The following is a 17,975-nucleotide window of genomic DNA, read 5'->3' as shown; positions in this document are numbered from 1 at the left end:
AATGAACATGAAAATTTGTAGTTTTCGTCAAAAATGTCATGTCCGACCTCTCTCATTGACTCGATCCCTTGTGCGCCGCTCCGACCCCGTCCCCAGCGATTGAGACTTCCGTGAGCCCCCGTAACAGACTCTGTTCAGACTTCATTATATTCCGATGCAGTGAATTATCTGATAACATTACCGCAAGAGTGGTCCCCGTGTAAACGCAGCACTGCATCGCCCGCGTTGCCAAATTCAATCAACTTCTTCAACTTCAACTTCTATCGTAATCGGAAGAAGTTTCACGGGAAAGAAGCGTGAGAGGTTATCTCCTGAAATTGAATCGGTTTTTGTTAGACGGGTGTAAGTCCAAAAAAACGCGCAAGCTCTAGTATCCTGCGTGATAAACGAAAGCCGGGGCTCTTGAGCTTTTGAACTTACCCCCGTCTAACAGAAACCAATTCAAATGTAGTACTACCCAATTTGTTGGATGATATTGACAATTCCAATAATTAGGGGTAGCAAGTAACGCAAATAAAGTTGGGGCAGTTCCCCAAAATTTCGGTAAGTAACCTAATTTATTGGGATATCACCACAATTGATTGGAAATGCCCATGTCCATATCATCCAACAATCCCTACCTCTTTTTTTCTGTGTCGAGTACACTATTAAAAATGTTGGTGTAAAATGGGTCTACGGCACATGAGCACATCCAGACACTTCGAATGGGGGGAAGGGGGGTTCGGGGGCCTTCCTCCGGATACTTTTAGAGATTTTAAAGTATCTAATATTCAGTTTGCGTTGATGTCGTCATGAATAATTTACCGAGTATATGCGACCTCCCTTCTCCATGTTTCCGTTCCTTTGTTCCTCTGTCCCTTCTTTACTCCGTTCCTTCGTTCTTTATTCCCTTTTTCTTCCTCTTTTTTCGGGTGGACAAGGGACGCTATTTTCAAGCAAAAAGTATAACTGTGACATCTAAGTTGCCTTCAGTGTAATGCGGGTTGATAGTTCTAAGTCTACTTTAAAACCCTTCATTTGTATTCACAATTTTACAACAGCGCACACCCCTCTGACCAATCAATTCGGCACGTAACTATACCGTCCTCGAATTAAGTATACATAGGTTGTAGAGGGGAATAATTATGCAGCAAAGAGAACAGAGAGAGGCTGTCATATTTTGAAGGCTTCAAAAGCACGTCAATCATTTTGATGACTAATGAAGCGTAGCTAATGACGCATACTGATTCCATAAACAGTGATCATTAAAATATGGAAGACCATTGAGAATTTCAAAAATGTAATACAGGTGGAATCAGTAATCGCGCATCGGAGAAGGAAGCAACTGAAACGAGAAAGAAATGTTTCACTAGAGAAGTTAATAAGATTAACGAGATAAAAAAAATTCTCCTGTTAACCTTAACCTGGATTCTTATCTGGACTTAACTTGTTCATCTTATGGATAGATGCTACTCTAAAAATCATGTTCAACTAGAAGTTGATAGCTTTGCATATTTTCTTTGAGTTCCGTAAAAGAGAGAAAGAAAAGCGTCCGTCACCAAAGCCTAATTTTTGTTTCGTTCTTTCAACTTTTGTCTTGAAAGGGAAATTGGTTGTTTGCAGCTGCTAGAAACTAGTACTTCTATGTTCGACACCTGTGGATTGTTTTGGAAGAAATCAAAGCTGCGCATCGATGGTCAACTATTAAACCAAAAATCTTGGTTTACAACGTTGTAAATCTCCTATTTATTTGAAGAAAGCCTTAGAAGTCTTGTTGCACGAATTATCTTTTGATTTCTTTGCTCTTGCAAGAAAACTTCTTGAAATCACGTTTAAAAATCTCGAGTGGTTCCGCAATCAATATCCGTGGTTTGGTACTTTCACCATCGGTATGTTCAATATTAGGGCTGCAAGTGCTCTTTTTTAAACAATAGAAACTGGCACAGTGGCATCGTATCAATACTGATCACGTTCTCACCCCTTTGATCTCATTAAATATGCAACTGTAATATTGATTTTATAAATATTTTTAAAATATTTATAACGGTCGCTTCAGTAATTTTTTTAATTATCTCCGGTGTGTCGTGATTAAACGGATCGTGTATTTCTCGTTCGGGATAAAAATCAATCCTAAACAACCTTGGAGGGGACGCACAGTGGATCGCGTCAATAGGAGAGGTCGGACAAAATTTGGAAACTTTAAAAGCTTATAACTCCGTGTACAGGGTGTCTAATTTTTTTTTTTCATGTTGGAAAATCCTGATTTTTTCCGATTTTTGACTGCTACATCCTGATTTCATATTTATTCCAAATCCTGATTTTTTGCGGAGAAAAATTAAAAATTTTGCATAAGCGTATGCGAAAGCTAAAAAAATCGGATCGGACAGCCGACTTTTCTCAAATCCTGATTTTACGACCGATTTTTCCTCAAGCCCTGATGAAATCGGGATTATATCCTGATTGACCTCAAATCCTGATAGAATCGGGAAAATCCTGATGCTAGACACCCTGGTTCATACAAAATTTTGAGGTCTTAAAGGTGGGTCTACTACTGGTTTCCTCGTGAAATTTTCTTCTGACAGCACCCCTTATTTAACATGTGACGAAATAAACATCAAAATTTGCAGTTTTAGTAAAAAAATTCATGTCCGATTTCTGACCACTGTGGGACAGGAGAATCTCAGTTTCTTTTCCTGAATGTGGTCCAATTCTCCCTCGTTGGATTGACCTATTTCCGTACGACCCGAAATAAAGAGTGTCAGAAATGCACTTGTCCAACGTCTGAGGGGCGCAAGACCGCCGGAACTAACTGCCACCCGATCCCGACCTGGGCTGGCAGCGTGAAAGACTCAATCAATCTTCATTACATCGAGATCCTATCAAATATCAATTAGAGAGGATTCTGTTCAAAATAGCTCCCGCTCTCCGAACTTTGACTCGGGCTTCCGCGTCGCCAGAGGGCAACCTCGCAACGAAGAAAAAACTTCGGGGTTAAATTGTCTAGATTAATGAAAATAAATATCTTCTCTCGGTTTGCCCCGGCCCCAGCGCGTGAGAACGCGAGTAAAAGGAGCGAAAGTTGAGGTAAGCCACACGCAGCCTTGCCATCCTGATCCGGGCGAGTCGGCTGCTCCGTGAAACTAGAGTACCTTTATAGACAGAGTAAGGCCATTTCTGTTCCGGTTTTTCATTGGTCGCGAGCAAATAGGCTGACACGATGCTCTTAGGGCCGTAAATAAACAAACAAGATGGCCGTTATCAGCAAGCAAGATTGAGGTTATGCACATCTTACATCCTCCTGTGATAAAGGTGAAAGGCAATTTAAGAATGTTTTCATGTGTTTTTCGTGTGCTATTCGTAGATGTGCTCGTTTAAATTGTTACTGCCGCATAATTGAAATTTTTGTCAAATTTAGCTTCTCATCGATGTTACGGTGAGCCGCCATCTTGTTTGTTTATTTACGGCCCTAAGAGCATCATGAAGCCTAAAAACTCGTTGACCAATCAAAAAGCGGAACAGTTTTCCTGTAGTAAAAAGATACGAATGGCCATACTCTGTCTATAAAGGTACTCTACGTGAAACCGCCGTCCATGAAAGAAACACCGTATGAGCATTCAAAAGTTGCCATATTTCCTCCAATAAAAAATGCATTTTCCATATCACTCGTGAATACATTCCTGGACATTTTCAGACTCAATGAGTCTCATTCAAGCTTTTTATAGAGTGAAATAAATTTGTTCGACGTATCTAGTTTTTTGTTTTTTTTTTCCAATGGGGAAATCCTGATTTTTCCTGACTTTTGACTGCTAAAACCTGATTTCATAATTTTTCCAAATCAGACTTTTCTTATAAGAGGCAAAAAAGTGAAAAAGTCGGCTAAGTTGAGTTCTTTTTGTTCTTTGTTCGTGATTGAAAAACTTCAACACAGAACAGCGGCCATTTTGAATTTCACGTAAATTTCTTAAATCAAACTGCCTCGTTAATGTCGAATTCTGATTTAACTGTAAACGTTTCATTAGGGAACCTCAACAACGATCACATTTCTTTTGTAGTTTGAGGGACCAAAGATGAATATTAGACTTTCCCGATGCGGTCAATTTTATTTTGTATTGAATTAATGTACGAATCAAAATAAAAAAAAATGTAGACATACTTCTTTCGCGCTGAAGAATGCACCAGATACAACCATGTAAGCACTGGGAAAAAAACAAACACATTGGATCTAGAGTCTAGACTCTTAAAAACATCGTCAAGAAAAAATACTCTTGATTCAGTCAGAATTAAGCTTAAATCAAGAACCAAGCCTCTTAATTTGAGCGGATTTCCTTTTGATTTAAGCTTACATCTGATTGAATCAAGAGTCCTTTTTCTTTTCACTGTTTTCAAGAGTCTGGACTCTAGATCCAATGTGTTTTTTTCCCAGTGCGGTGTAAAGGTGCTTGGAGAGCAACGTTTGGCAACGCTTCACCGCGGAAGGTGGAACGTTTCAGCTCAAACGCTCCTGGGTCAAAGTTAAGATGCTCCTCCATACATCATTTTATCTTGGCTCCAACTCGAGGGGAGCTCAGCACTCGCGTCTTGAGGCTCAGCCGATGAATGTAACATGAGCACTCCTCTGGTCGGGTTTTTGATTTTCCGTCGTGGTTTCGAATCATCCATGCGGGATTTTCTGATTCATAACCGACAGACAGGCCGTGGGTGTCATCACAAAATGAGAAAGTGTAACTGGCATTTTGTGTTGACACGGGAGGTAGAACAAAAAGAAACCGAGACACGCGGTTAATATTTTTTTGGTCACTTTTCTTAGGGCTACATTGACCAAATCTTTCACTGGAAAAAAACACATTGGATCTAGAGTCCGGACTCTTGAAAACATTAACAAGAAAAAATACTCTTGATTCAATCAGATTTTTGCTTAAATCCAAAGGAAACCCGCTCAAATTAGAGGCTTGGTTCTTGATTTAAGCAAAAATCCGATTGAATCAAGAGTATTTTTTCTTGTTGATATTTTTAAGAGTCTCGACTCTCGATCCGATGTGTTTTTTTCCAGTGTTGTGTTTTTGTAATTTACAAAAGGCGGTAGCCGTAAAGATGGAACTTGGATTGCATCGTTGGTAGCCTTGACCGCTAGCCACTAGACTCGCAAGTCCCAACCTCTAAGAAGAGAAAGAGCGAGAAGAAAGAAACAAGAGGATGAAGGATAGAGAATGAAGAGAAAGAGAGGGGAAAAGTGGACGAAAGGGAAGGAAAAAGAAGAAATCAGACATGAGAAGGAAAAGAGAAAGGAAAAATGATAAATCAAAATAGCACATTTCCAAACTCGAAAAGGTTCACGCCGCACCAGTTAGCCTTCAATTTTGGGTGTAGGCAACTTGAGCTCCCACAAGGTCGAATAGTGGTATCAACGTAAAATGGCACGCTCGCGATACATACAAAAAAGAATTTGTTACTAGACGGGTGGATCTATATAGGATCAGATCGACAAGAATTGATGAAAGCAGTTATAATTGAACCGATCGACATCGATTCGATCGGGAAATAATAGAAAACAGGTCCGACTTTATTTTCCGATCAAATTATGTCGATATAGACAATACCGGTCTATGGTCTACTGCCCCGGTAAATTTCAGTAAGCTCACAATTTATAACAAGAGCAAGTTTAAAATTATAATTTATTGTGAAGCGTCTAGACCGTGACTTCAGTCACGTGTTTTTGCTGGATGAAACTATGTCGGCACGACAAGACTCGATACGCCCCTCGCTGTATTAGTTAGCTGCTATAAACTTTCAATTATCGGCCCGCAGGCCTTGACTGCTTTTAATTAAAGTCGTAGTTAAAATGTTACTGTCGTGGGATCATACAATTCCGTCCCGATGGCAATGCTGCAACAATTGTTACCAACAAAAAAAAAATGATGTTTACCCGAAAAATAACATTATAACTACAACTGGAAAAGTAGGTAGGACCTAAAATTCACTTTAAGCAATGCAAAATCAGCTATTCTTTTTAATCCGTACGTATTCCTATCCACTTTCCGTTCTTCATTTCCTGATCCGAAACGACGTGACAAACGGCGGGGTCGGGGAGGGGGGAGAGGGAGGGGTCTCGCCGTAAAAAAGCAAGGTTCCTTTTGATTACCTGGGCCTGCCACGCCATGCACTGTCACGAGGCCTCTGCCACGCCGCATTTCGCCGCAACATCCGTAAATCATGGCCTCACTGCATGAACTTTCATTAAATGCATTTCACTAGCCTCCCTCTTGCCCTGCTTAAGAATTCCGCCCGGGAACTTTGCACTGCTCCTGTTCTGAGGAAAAACACCTTATGGAAGTTCGGACCGAGGTTGCCGCAGAATTTACAAAATTCGAATTCCCTGATTTCCTAGACAAATTTCGGCATGACTCAGGTGCAACTAAGACTGCACAAGGGTTTTTCTCTTTCAACGGAAATTCATAGGCTCAATACTAACAGACCTTGTTTTCAAATCAGGATCAAAATTTATAGGATGTCTGCCAACAGCGCATTAAACTAGGGTATATAATATTTTGTTACAGAGAGAAGCGTCATGAACGCTCTTGGCTATACCTGATGGCTTTTACTGATTGTAGGATTAGAATCTCTTATCTTCGTCTGAGGGTATACGCAGGATGGTTCGCGTCATGGAGGACGAGTCGATGGTGGATCGAGTCAATTAGAGAGGTCGGACATGAAATTTATGACAAACACTGCAAATTTCGATCTATAATTCCTCACATTTTAAATTTAAAGTGGTGTTTCTGAAAGGAAATTATACGAAGAGACCAATGGAAACACTTTTAAAATCTCAGATTGCTGTATGAACGGAGTTATGAGCTTTTGAAGTTTCCAAATTTCATCCGACTTCTTCCATTGACTCGATCCACTGAGCGGCGGTCATTTCATAAAAATACAATTTGCGTGTGTAAATATTGCAACGTTGAGGTGCGGTTACGTTCTTTTCCCCGGGAAACGGCGGGATGTGGAATCGTCTCCTGCCTTCATCTTGGGGACAATGCGGACTCGCGGCGGGCGAATAAATCAAGAAAATTAGCTACCCCTTCGCGAGTTCGCGGGGCGGAGTGCGACAAGAGGACGCGGGGCGAGACACTGCACAAATAAATGGAAAAAAGTCCCTCAATTACGGCCGAGGCTAATTATATACTTCCGCTGAAAAGTTAAAGGACAAAACGGCCGAGTCCGGCTTCTAGCCCCCCCCCCCTCCCCATCCCTCGGGTTTCCTGAGCTCCTCTTACAGCCCCCCCCCCCCCCCCGGACGAAGCCGTCGGGGGGTCTGATGATACTTTCGGTAAAAAAGGGTCAGTTCGATCAGGGATCCCTCGCCGCGTATAAATCGCCCGCTTTCGACGAAAGTACCGTTCTCCCGTGTCGTGGAGGAACGCTCTATGAGCCTTCAGACGTTGCTAAATTTCCCTTCATAAAAAGAAATGATTGAATATTTTTCCCGATTTTTCAAGTATTATTTGAGCAATTTTATCTCCAAAGCTAGGTGCATATTGTCAAAATAAGCCCCCATCATCGGTGCGACTGTTGAGCGCTACCGATCAAAATGAAGAGAGTTTTGATCAACATAAATTGCGAGTAGGGTGCATTGAATAGAATGGCTACCGATACTCTGCTAAATATTTATGTTGATAAAAAAGTAGAGGCTCCTCTTAATTTTGTTCGGCAACACTCAGCAGTCGCATGCGATGACCCATTTTGATAGGTAGGCTGATTTCGATTTGGAAAACCAAGCTTACGGGGCTGTCCATTAAAGTTGTGCAAGTATTAAAAGGAGGGGGTTCGAGAAGTACCCATGCAAGTGTACCGGATCAACAAAGTGAGGGGATGGAGTCATTTTTAAATCCGACATTTTTACGTAAAAGCCACTTTCACAGCGCTCTTTGGCGCTCTGCGACACCCAGTCGCCAAAGTACCCTATCCTCCCGAAGCCCTTCAAGGTGTTGGCACACCCCCATTTCCTCCCAAACCTGATGTCAGCTTTCAAGGGTTAATTAAAAATACCTGAAGTCTATAGAAGGCCAAGAAAGAGAAGTTTCCTTGATGTCTATTCATCGAATTACTCAAATCTCAAAACCACACTTCTTCGAAATCCGCTTTTCCTGTAAGCAGGTGTAAAGTAAGTAAAACTAATTAACTCTCCAAATCACTTCCTTACACGTTCGATAATAAAAAGAAAATATTGTTCATGCCTGTAACGCAGCGACTTTATTTCCCCGATTTTTCTCAGTATTCTGAAATTTCGCTCGAACGTATAAGAGAGAGATACCATAACCTGGAGTCATATTTAAGGGGGCTCTGTAGGTGCCTCACAAGCGGGAGAGGGTGGAGGCAGAAAAATACATGACGTCATTAACGGGCAGCTCCCAGAGAAACTAAAAATTTCAATCGAAAACACAGGAAAATGCGGAAACAAGGCTAAAATACAGAATACAAAGGCAGGACGTTTCGGTACCTTACGGCACCATTATTAACTGCTAAAATAGAATTAAAAATAAACTCATTTACCAATTTCAACATGTTACGCCGTTTGCTGGTTTTTATTTTAATTTCTTTTTTATTTTTAATTCTATTTTAGCGGTTGATAATGGTGCCGTAAGGTAGCGAAACGTCCTGCCTTTGTATTTTGTATTTTATCCTTGTTTCCTCATTTTCCTGTGTTTTCGATTGTCGTTTCCGTTTCGGGCTGCTTTTACATTCTCTTTGTTTTCCACTAAAAATTTCATCAATATTCACAACTTTCCTTAAAAAAAGGATACTTTCTTGCGCGAAATTCGGCAACGTCTGGTTGTTCATACAGCGTTACGCGCTAAAGGAGAGCGGTAAGAAGCGCAACAGCCAACCTCGAAGACAGCTTGCTTTTCGCGAGGGGAAGAAAACAGTGGCGTGACGTACTTCGCGGTACATCGAATGGTCTACCATTTAAACCCATGGAAAAGGATCGATAAACAGGGCGTTCGCAACGACCACCTTAATGATCGATTCTTTACCACAGCTTCAAAGGGAAGATATCGATAATCGATCATTCACGCCGCGTCACGGGAAGAAAAGTGTTTTCGGTCAACTGGTAAGTGCTTAAAAGTGACGTACGACCCGGAAAATTCTTGGGATCTGTTGGCGCTCGAAAAAACTGCCCCGGACAGGAAAAAATAAACTGCGGAAATCATGAGCGGTTTGATACGGGCAGTGGCGTGGCGTGCTTTGCGATATATCGACTGTTAAGCCATTTAAACCTATGGAAAAGGATCGATAAACAGGGTGTTCGCAGCGAACACCTTTATAATCGATTCTTAACCATAGGTTTAAATGGCATAACAATCGATAAATCGCAATTCACGCCACGCTAATGGATACGGGAGGGGCGCCTCGCCCCTCACGGCGCGCGAGGGAGTCGTATCTCTCGCGGGGTGAAAAAATAAAAATCCCTTTATTGAAACCTAATAAATATAATATGACTTTCAACTTATTTACAAGGGGACTTTGACCAGAGGGACAAAGTTGTCCTTTCGAATCGAATCGATATCCTCCGTTCGTTTTCACTGAAAAGGTGCCGGTTTTCGTTCGCGACTTCTTTGTCCCTTTCCCCTGTTGAGTCTTGCCGAGGGAAAACGCCGTTTGAACCTCGGGACACGCCCAAAATTTCTTCTAATCAAATACGAATTTCCTGGAAAACCAGAATTTTTTTCCTTCGAAGTTTTCGGAAAATTTTGATTCGGGTAATTTAAACCTATCCTCAAAAATAAATATTTTACGTGCGCTAATAAAACGTTCTCCCTTGACAATGTGACATTCTGCCGTACTAAGGAAGAACGCCGTATGAGCCTTTAGAACTTGCCAGATTTCCTTTGACAAATCATAAATTTCCGGGAAGATTCGTGAATAATTTTCTTCCGATTTCTCAGATAATTTTGCGCATAATTTGATCTAAAATGTCTGAAAGTTTTACGGCAAAATATTCATAATTTTTTTTAAAAAATAAATATGTTCAGAGAGAAAACTTAGGAACATTCAAATACTCATGCGACGTTCTTCCTTGGCACGGCATTATTATTCGACAGCAATGTAGATTGCACCTCTTTGATTCTAGATTAACGTATTGGTAAACTTCTACAATGCTACTAAGCTACATAGCTCTGTTCCTGCGTATTTTAAACGAATTAAAATGAGAAAAAGGTTTGAAGGATAATTCTTCCAAAAGATTCGACGTTTTGATAATGTTTAACTGCCTATGTTACATAAAGTAAAATCGCTTTCACTGCAGCGCCCTTCACTGGACCAAAACACATTGGATCCTGAGTCCCAGACTCTTAAGAACATCGAAAAGAAGAAATATTCTTGATTCAATCAGATTTAAGCTTAAATCAAGAACCAAGCCTCTTAATTTGAGCGGATTTCCTTTTGATTTAAGCTTAAATCTGATTGAATCAAGAGTCCCTTTTCTTGTCGATGTTTTCAAGAGTCTGGACTCTACATCCAATGTGTTTTTTTTCCAGCGTTTGCGCTCTGCGACACCCAGCCGGCACAGTTTTCTATCCTGCTAAGGATTTTTGAGGTTTCATTATTTAAAATATTCTTTGAGGTGTGTAAAAATGTAAGCTTACCTTCTGAGGGGAAGTTATACGTCGCACTGGCTGGTGATGACGCCGTTTTGTTTTGGGACGGAGGTCGAAGAGAAAGTCCCCTCGGGGGGACTTCCGGAGGCGCGGGTTCCGGAGGAGACTCATTGAGCCCATCTGAAACAAAAAATGAATAAATAAATGAATTATACCCTGGTAAAAGTAAAATTGAAAAATCAATGAAGATACCATGATTATGAGGGTATAAACACTTGTTGCATGCAAAGAAAAAGAACCTGGGTTGTGAGGAAGACTACATTTTGCTTTTATAGGAACTACAATTTCTGGCTCAATTTCGAGACAACGTGAACACCATTAGATTCCCTTTGCGCATATGTGTACTTACAGATTAGCCAAAAATTATCCCTCCGAATTGCAAAATGTAGTCGAATTAATAATATGAGGTCCCATTAACTTTCACAACGACATATGTTTGGTCAACGACTTCGATCTACAAATATTCTGGTGAAAAGGGGTTTTCACAAAAAATAATCTGTGGGCATCGCGACCTTTTCCGCGGGGCAAGAATATAGAATAATCGATTGTAAGCTAGACAGTCTACTTCGATAAATTTAAGTTTTATTCCTCCGTGAATTCTACAATGCCATTTGAGAAATAATCTACGTAAATTTCGAGCCTACAAAGAAACAAATATGAGATTTCGTATTGAGAGCAAAAGAATACGGATCGCCACACATTCACTGATTATATTCTTCGACCAGTAGCGAGACGTAAATGATCGACTATCGATATTTCCCCACTTGGAGCTATGATAAAGGATCGATTATTAAGGTGTTCGCTGCAAACACCCTGCTAATCGATCCTTTCCATAGGTTTAAATAGCAGATCAATCGATATATCGCAAAGCACGCCACGCCGCTGTCTTTGACCCTCGTAGTCTCGAGGCCTGCCCTTAGGGCTTACCAGTCTGAATACACATCTTGTAGCTGCGAGATAAGTTCACAATGCTTGAAAGATAATACGCAGTATCGCGAGAGAAAGAAAGAAAAAAAGAGTATCTATAAGCCACTCTTCCGGAGCGAAACGGGTAGAAATAAAACACATTGTGCCGAGGACTTAGATCGTCGCTCCCCTGACGTGAGGGCGTATCTTGATTTTCGCACGAGCCCTAGGGTCACGGATCTCTATGTAAAACGGGGGTCTTGTGGAAACAGGGATGCGCCCTCGCGTCAGAGGAACGACGGGATTGGCGGTGGTGGAGGGTGGGGCGGGGAGGGGGGGAGGGAGCACAGGCCAACGAGTTTGCAAATGTTTCAGCATTGCGCGACCCGATGAACAATGGTGAACGAGGTAACTACGCGAAAAGCTCAAAAGTCGGGCAACGGGAATACGCGAAAAACGGAAGAGCACTTGGGATGCGATCCACGCCTGCCGGATGTACTCTAGGCCGGAGAGCACGCAGGATTTTCAACGGGGAGAGAAATAAAAACCACAGATCGACGGGGAACATGATTGTTCGTCATATTTTTGTACCGTATGAGGGAGCATTATTCGATGGAAAAATTGCGATATTTTTCAATTAAGTTGCGATTTTTTTGCCATAGTATCGCTAGGATCATCAGCATATATTCTCGATCTTGTCGCAATTTTATCTCTATGAAATTGCGTTCGGCAAATCGAAATTTTATCTCATTTATTACGGTTTATTGTTCGATAATGTTACGATACGTAGCCGTCGACAAAATTGCGATTTTACTGCAAATTTATGTGATGAAATCGCAATTTCTAATCCGATATTGCAATAAATCGACGTCGATAAAATCGCGATACGTTTTCTGATCAATTCTCAACTTATCGCGATCACAGCTACTTGGGTAGTCTGACAAACTCGGGTATGCGGACTCCAAATGTATCGATGGTGAAATTTCATAATATCGATAATTAATCGATAGTTTTTGGAGTCGCCTGATTGGTCATTGGACAAGATGAGAAATGTATCTGGACCAGATAGCAGCCAAGATTATGTCTTGCGATTTTGTCTATCCATGAAAAATCGCGGTTGGGAATGATTCAAAATGACCGCATCACTCCTTGCTGGAGGCGCATTATATTCTACATGGTTTCTTTTAATTAGATTTTTTCTTTTAAGCAATGCATCTTAATTAGCACTTCAGCGGATCTGGATAGGGCTTCGGATTCTACCTGGGAAGTGAGACCCTGTAGAGTTAGTAGGCATAACTCACCCTGTTAAGTTTGTCTCTTTACTTGGACAATTACGAATGGTACAGTGATAATGTAGAAAAGATTAAAACTTTGTATTATGTATTGAATTGAAGCATGAAAAAGGATGCACCATTTGGCAGCCTGGTCATGCGAACATTTTAAATCGGCCTTACGTTTGTTTCCCGTCATTTGCGAAAGGCAAGATAAGTGGGATCACTTGAACTAAGCTCCGATTCCGCTGCGCCTGTATACTTCTGCATGAATGGTCGAAAACAATATGAGGCGTTTCTTGCTGACTAGAATGGAACGATCTCAAATTCAAAGGGGCAAGCTCAAAGCGATGCCGAACGACGTTTTTGCGAAGAAAGAACAATTATATTTCAAGTTTCTGTATATTTAAGTCTTACAATATTCACAATTTAATGTTTCTCAATTATTCGATTTTCGTATAGACCCATTAGATGAACCCAAATCGAGCTTCTTCGGATATTCGTATGTTATTTTAAATGTCATTATGCCTGATAGCAAACTTCAGGGAAGAAGAGAAGTGGTTAGGAGATGATATACTATAACGTGGAACTTGGAATAGACGAGAAATTATTTTTTCTAAAAAAAAAACGGAAATTTAGACATGACGACGAATACTCAATCTTCTGCTTTTTCATCCCTTTACGACCATTCCCAGCTTTATGAAGGGATCGCGTTTAACAGATGGGGGCCAACGGGATGAAAGGGCTTTAAAAATCGAGCTTCTTCATCTTTGTCTAAAAATGCCACGCACGGCAAATACTTTTGGTTCTTCTATCAGTTTTGAAGGAAAACGATCGGGTGAATCTCATTGTTGTGCATATACTTAGTATTACTTGAAGCGAAGAAAAATTTGCAGAATTTTGAGGAAACTGTAATCTTGTTGGTTCTACTCTGTTAAATGCAATCCAAATTGTCTTCATTAAATAGACATCAGAATTTCCCGTAAGAATGTTCCTTTTCATAAAGTTCCTGTCCATGCAATGACAATAATTTTCAAGTTATCTAACGAAATCGATGGATTATCAGAGGACGAAGGCATGATGAGCCATGTTAAAAACGGCTCTGGCTCTAAAAATTAATTGCAGATCACCGCGGGCATGTTACAAATTGAAATCCTTAAACTTGCGGAAGAAAGACCTATGATATTTTTTGTTTTTAAAGGGTTAATGTTTAGGCAAAGAACTGAGAACCAAAACCACACTTAGCAACCTCCCCACTCACAGCGCCAGAATATGAAAAAGAGCCTCGAGCTACACATCGGTTCGGGAAAAGGTGCCGCCGTAGGTATCAAAATAAAGGCCACTAGGGGTGTTCATGGCGCGGCGCAGCGTGGCGCATTGCCTACCATGCGCCTGGAAAGGTTGCAAACTTGTAGTAAACTACTCTCGACAAAGTTGGCGCGACGTTGACTTTGACTCCCGTAGCCGCTAGTCACTCGGGCCAACTTTAAATGGGATTTAAATCAACCGTGACTCATATTTCAATGCTTGGTGACAAAGCCGTAAATTGACTTTCTCTGATTCAACGTTGCCGCGTAGTTGGGGAGTATTAAATACTCTTTCAAGAAAGGGCACTTAACAACCCTATCGTCAATCGATCAATATTGTTGTATTCAAATTGGACATGGATGAATAGTTCTCGGCATTTTTTTGTTAATAATTTGCTCTATTCGGTAAAATTCTGACGAAGTAATGATCACTGTCTTCCCGCGTTTTTTTGTACGAGTGTTGATAATTTTGTCCTTGTAATAGCTCACTTTGGCCAAGCCTGTATTAGTAAGTGAAAATGATCGAGGATTATGGTAGATTTCAAAAATATCTCTTTCTAAGCCGTTGCTACACTTTTACGATCGCACATCAGTATTTTAGAGATGACTTACAACGCCTGCAAGAACGGCCCTGTCGGACATACTGTTCTCTTCCATAGCACGGTATCCGGTAAAACTAAACGTAAACGAGGGAATGAAAAATCCATTGAACAATGGACCACTAGACAAGGTACGAATTTCAGCACTCTGATATATGATCCGTAACCAAAATTTCACGTAGAGCACGATGCGCACAATGAAAATTATCGAAATCAACTCCTCACAACGATATTTAATGATTCTTGATGCGTGAATTCAAACCACCCGCTCATGAAAACTCAATGCTCTACGTGATTCACATCGTGCGCTAAATGTTATCATGACAGTCTCTGCGCGATGTAAAAATCTGGCAACCTCAATCTTGACGCTTTGGCTCAGCTACAGCAAATTGCCTATAGTTCGAACAACACATGGTGGGAAATGAATATTGCTCGATTAAGAAACTTGCCGAGACCGTTGTCGTGCGCGATTTGACTCACGTAGAGCTTTGAGTTTCTTGTGAGCGGGCAGTTCAAATTCCTCGTAACCAATGTGAAATGAAAAGGTTAATATCTTCGTTAGGAGTTGGTTTCAGTAATTTTCGTTGCGCGAATCGTGTTCTACGTGAAATTTTGGTTAAGAAACATGTACCGGAATGCTTAAATTCGCACCTTGTCTAGTGATCCATTTTCAATTAAATTACAACACTTGCATTTTGGACCCTTTTGGACATACCATCGTTTCCCGGTTGAAGGAACGTAACTTCATTCCAAGATTGCGATATTGCGTCAATCAATTCAACTTTTTACGAAAATAAATCGGCAAAATTTTCGTCGAAAATTTGTTTGATTTTGCAAGAGATTAGAAGCAAAATTATTGAAATTTTCAATTATAAAACTTCTCACCATTCTCGTGGTAAAAATGAATTTGAGCGGAAAAATCTGGCAACATTAAAAAGTAGTTCCGTTCTTTTATGAGAGCAACTACAATAGTGCTCTCTTCCTTGGCTAGGAATCGGGTAAAATCCAGACGAACAGGAGAACTGGCAAGGGGGTCCGATTATACGTCGGCGTCAGTTTCGCCTTGCAACACGTTTCGGCGTCTCCGACTTGATGTCGTAACGCCTTTGAAAAACTACTTACTTTAAAACTTATCATATTACCCGGGACCTCGAGCCGGGGCTTGATTTTAAGTTGCTCTTGTCAATTAGTTCGCTTTAGTTAAGTTCCAGCCGTGTTTACGTGGAAAAATTCAGAGCCTCCCAGAGGTCGAGATCCTCTCCGACCGCCGCGCTCCGTTTGAAACTTGAAGGCGCATTCTCCTTCCGCCCTTACGCGTGTTATAACTAAGTTCTCCGGTTGCTCTCACAGCCTAAAGTTTTAGTTTCTTCGCGCCGAGGCCGGCCCTGCTACGCAAGGGATCGGTGACTCCATTCCAGAGTGAGACTTAAAGCGAACAAGAGGACCCGTTAACCACGGCTCACTCTTGAAGGAAGTAAGTTACTGCTCTCTTCAGTAAAAGGATTCTCTCTGCAGTAAATGACAGTAAATCCAATCGAGAATGAACTGGAAGCACACAAAAGGGTTTTTTTAACCGCGATTCACCCTTGAACGGAGTTACTGTTAGTGTCCGTAACATGACAGCAAGTGTCGCTCCCTCTTTTTTGGGTCGGTGGTAGATCAACATTTTTACTTCCACAAGATTGAGAGACTTGAAAAAATGCTGATTTAGCCCCTTTTACAAATCTAAATGATCACTCAGAGATTGTACTAATACGGTCTATTGTAAAAAGTAAATGCAGCGTGTTCAGTAGATTTCTGTGGATAAAAAAACGAACAAAAAACGCAAGAAAGTCAGAAGGAGCACATTAATTATTGAGAGAGGCGAATATTAGACTTAAAATTATTGCTTACTTTCGAATATCTTTTTTTTGTTGGTCACCTGGAGAAAAGTATAAGAAAGCCCAAAAGAAAGAAGAAATAATCTTGCAAGTTGTGGTTTCTTCTTCTTTTCTGCGCATATAGTTGACCATCGTTAAGCGTTTTTTCGTGTCTTTCCGACTGATATAGTAAGAATAAATGCTTTAAGCGATTGAGATCAATTGTGGGAAAGATTGAAAAAAACTTGCGAGAAAGCTTGTTCATTAGATTAAATATTTGTACATCATTTCTTCGAAAAATATGGTTGTCGGTGACTGGCTAATTATTTGCTTGAATATCACGTGTATACCTGTCTACTTTGAAATGAAAAACCTCACTCCCGTACGCAAAAATATCCACTGTTCTCTGATGACGTATTTTGGTTACCATCTAGAGGACTAAACAAAGGGACAGCCCACCAATATCAAGCCCATAGTTATCATACAAAATTGACATTTATTTGAAATGCGCTACCGTTCTTCTGTCCTTCCGAGATTGAGCCTTGTAAAATTAAATCGAAAAAAAAAAACACAGACTTTAGGAAAATATACAGACACAGAAATATGAGACAGCCCTTCTTAATATTTTTTTTTTAGAATTCATATCATATATATATATATATTCATATATTTTTTTTAGCTGGTTTAATCTTCGAGGATATTTCATTTCAAGCTAATTTCTTTTGAAAAAAAAAGAATGTCAGCAAGAACTAATTGCAAGACGACCGGACGGCGGCTTGGCGGTAAAAAATGAAAACAAATAATCGAGTCACAAGTTTAAACGGGAAAAGAAGCGTTACCGTCAGACTCAAAGACGATATTAAAACTGAAGCTTGTTTACGAGACGAAACTTACAATTACTTCACCCTTCCCTCTCCGTGGGCGAAAAAGACGAGTCGAGTCGACAAAGAGGGAATAGGCCGGACTTTTTAATTTGCTAATGCCGGAACGGAATGCCGATTACAGACGGCGGAGATAGAAGCTAAGAAAACACTTTAACGATAATTTTGGTCTCGGACCAAGATGGAAACGAGAAACCTAGCTGAAGCTGAAACGGGCGCAACGCTCACCCGCGTAGCGGAGATAGTGTACGAATGAAAAGTTTTTATTTATCTATTTTTTCCCCTCCTTTAATTTTAACGAGAAACTTTAAATGAAGTTAGAGCTGCAAAGGATGCGTGTAATTTTTTCGGATTAATTATTTTCTATTTGTTCGCGTTAATTACAAAGTTTTAATTTCGTAGCTCCGCTTCGGCGCACCTGAGCACGGCTGTAAATGGAATCAGTTTAATTCGCGTTCCGTTCAAATCTGCGGCTGAGCTTCCGCTGCCACGTTTGCTTTTCATGCAACTTCTCGGAGTAA

At 40.7% G+C, this 17,975-nt stretch overlaps 1 protein-coding gene across 1 annotated transcript in view; it reads right to left on the bottom strand.

Moving 5' to 3' along the window:
- Positions 1-17,975, bottom strand: part of LOC140225312 (uncharacterized) — a gene marked incomplete in the record, with an annotated part of 390,485 nt that overhangs the window by 171,342 nt on the left and 201,168 nt on the right. Inside the window, 1 exon segment of the mRNA XM_072303788.1 lies at positions 10,620-10,753. Within this exon segment, the coding sequence (XP_072159889.1) occupies positions 10,620-10,753 (134 nt within the window).

The sequence above is a fragment of the Bemisia tabaci genome, chromosome 1 (assembly GCF_918797505.1).
Source record: "Bemisia tabaci chromosome 1, PGI_BMITA_v3".
Lineage (NCBI taxonomy): Eukaryota > Metazoa > Arthropoda > Insecta > Hemiptera > Aleyrodidae > Bemisia > Bemisia tabaci.
Note: the sequence above shows the minus strand (reverse complement) of the source record. Positions and strands in the feature narration are given on the sequence as shown.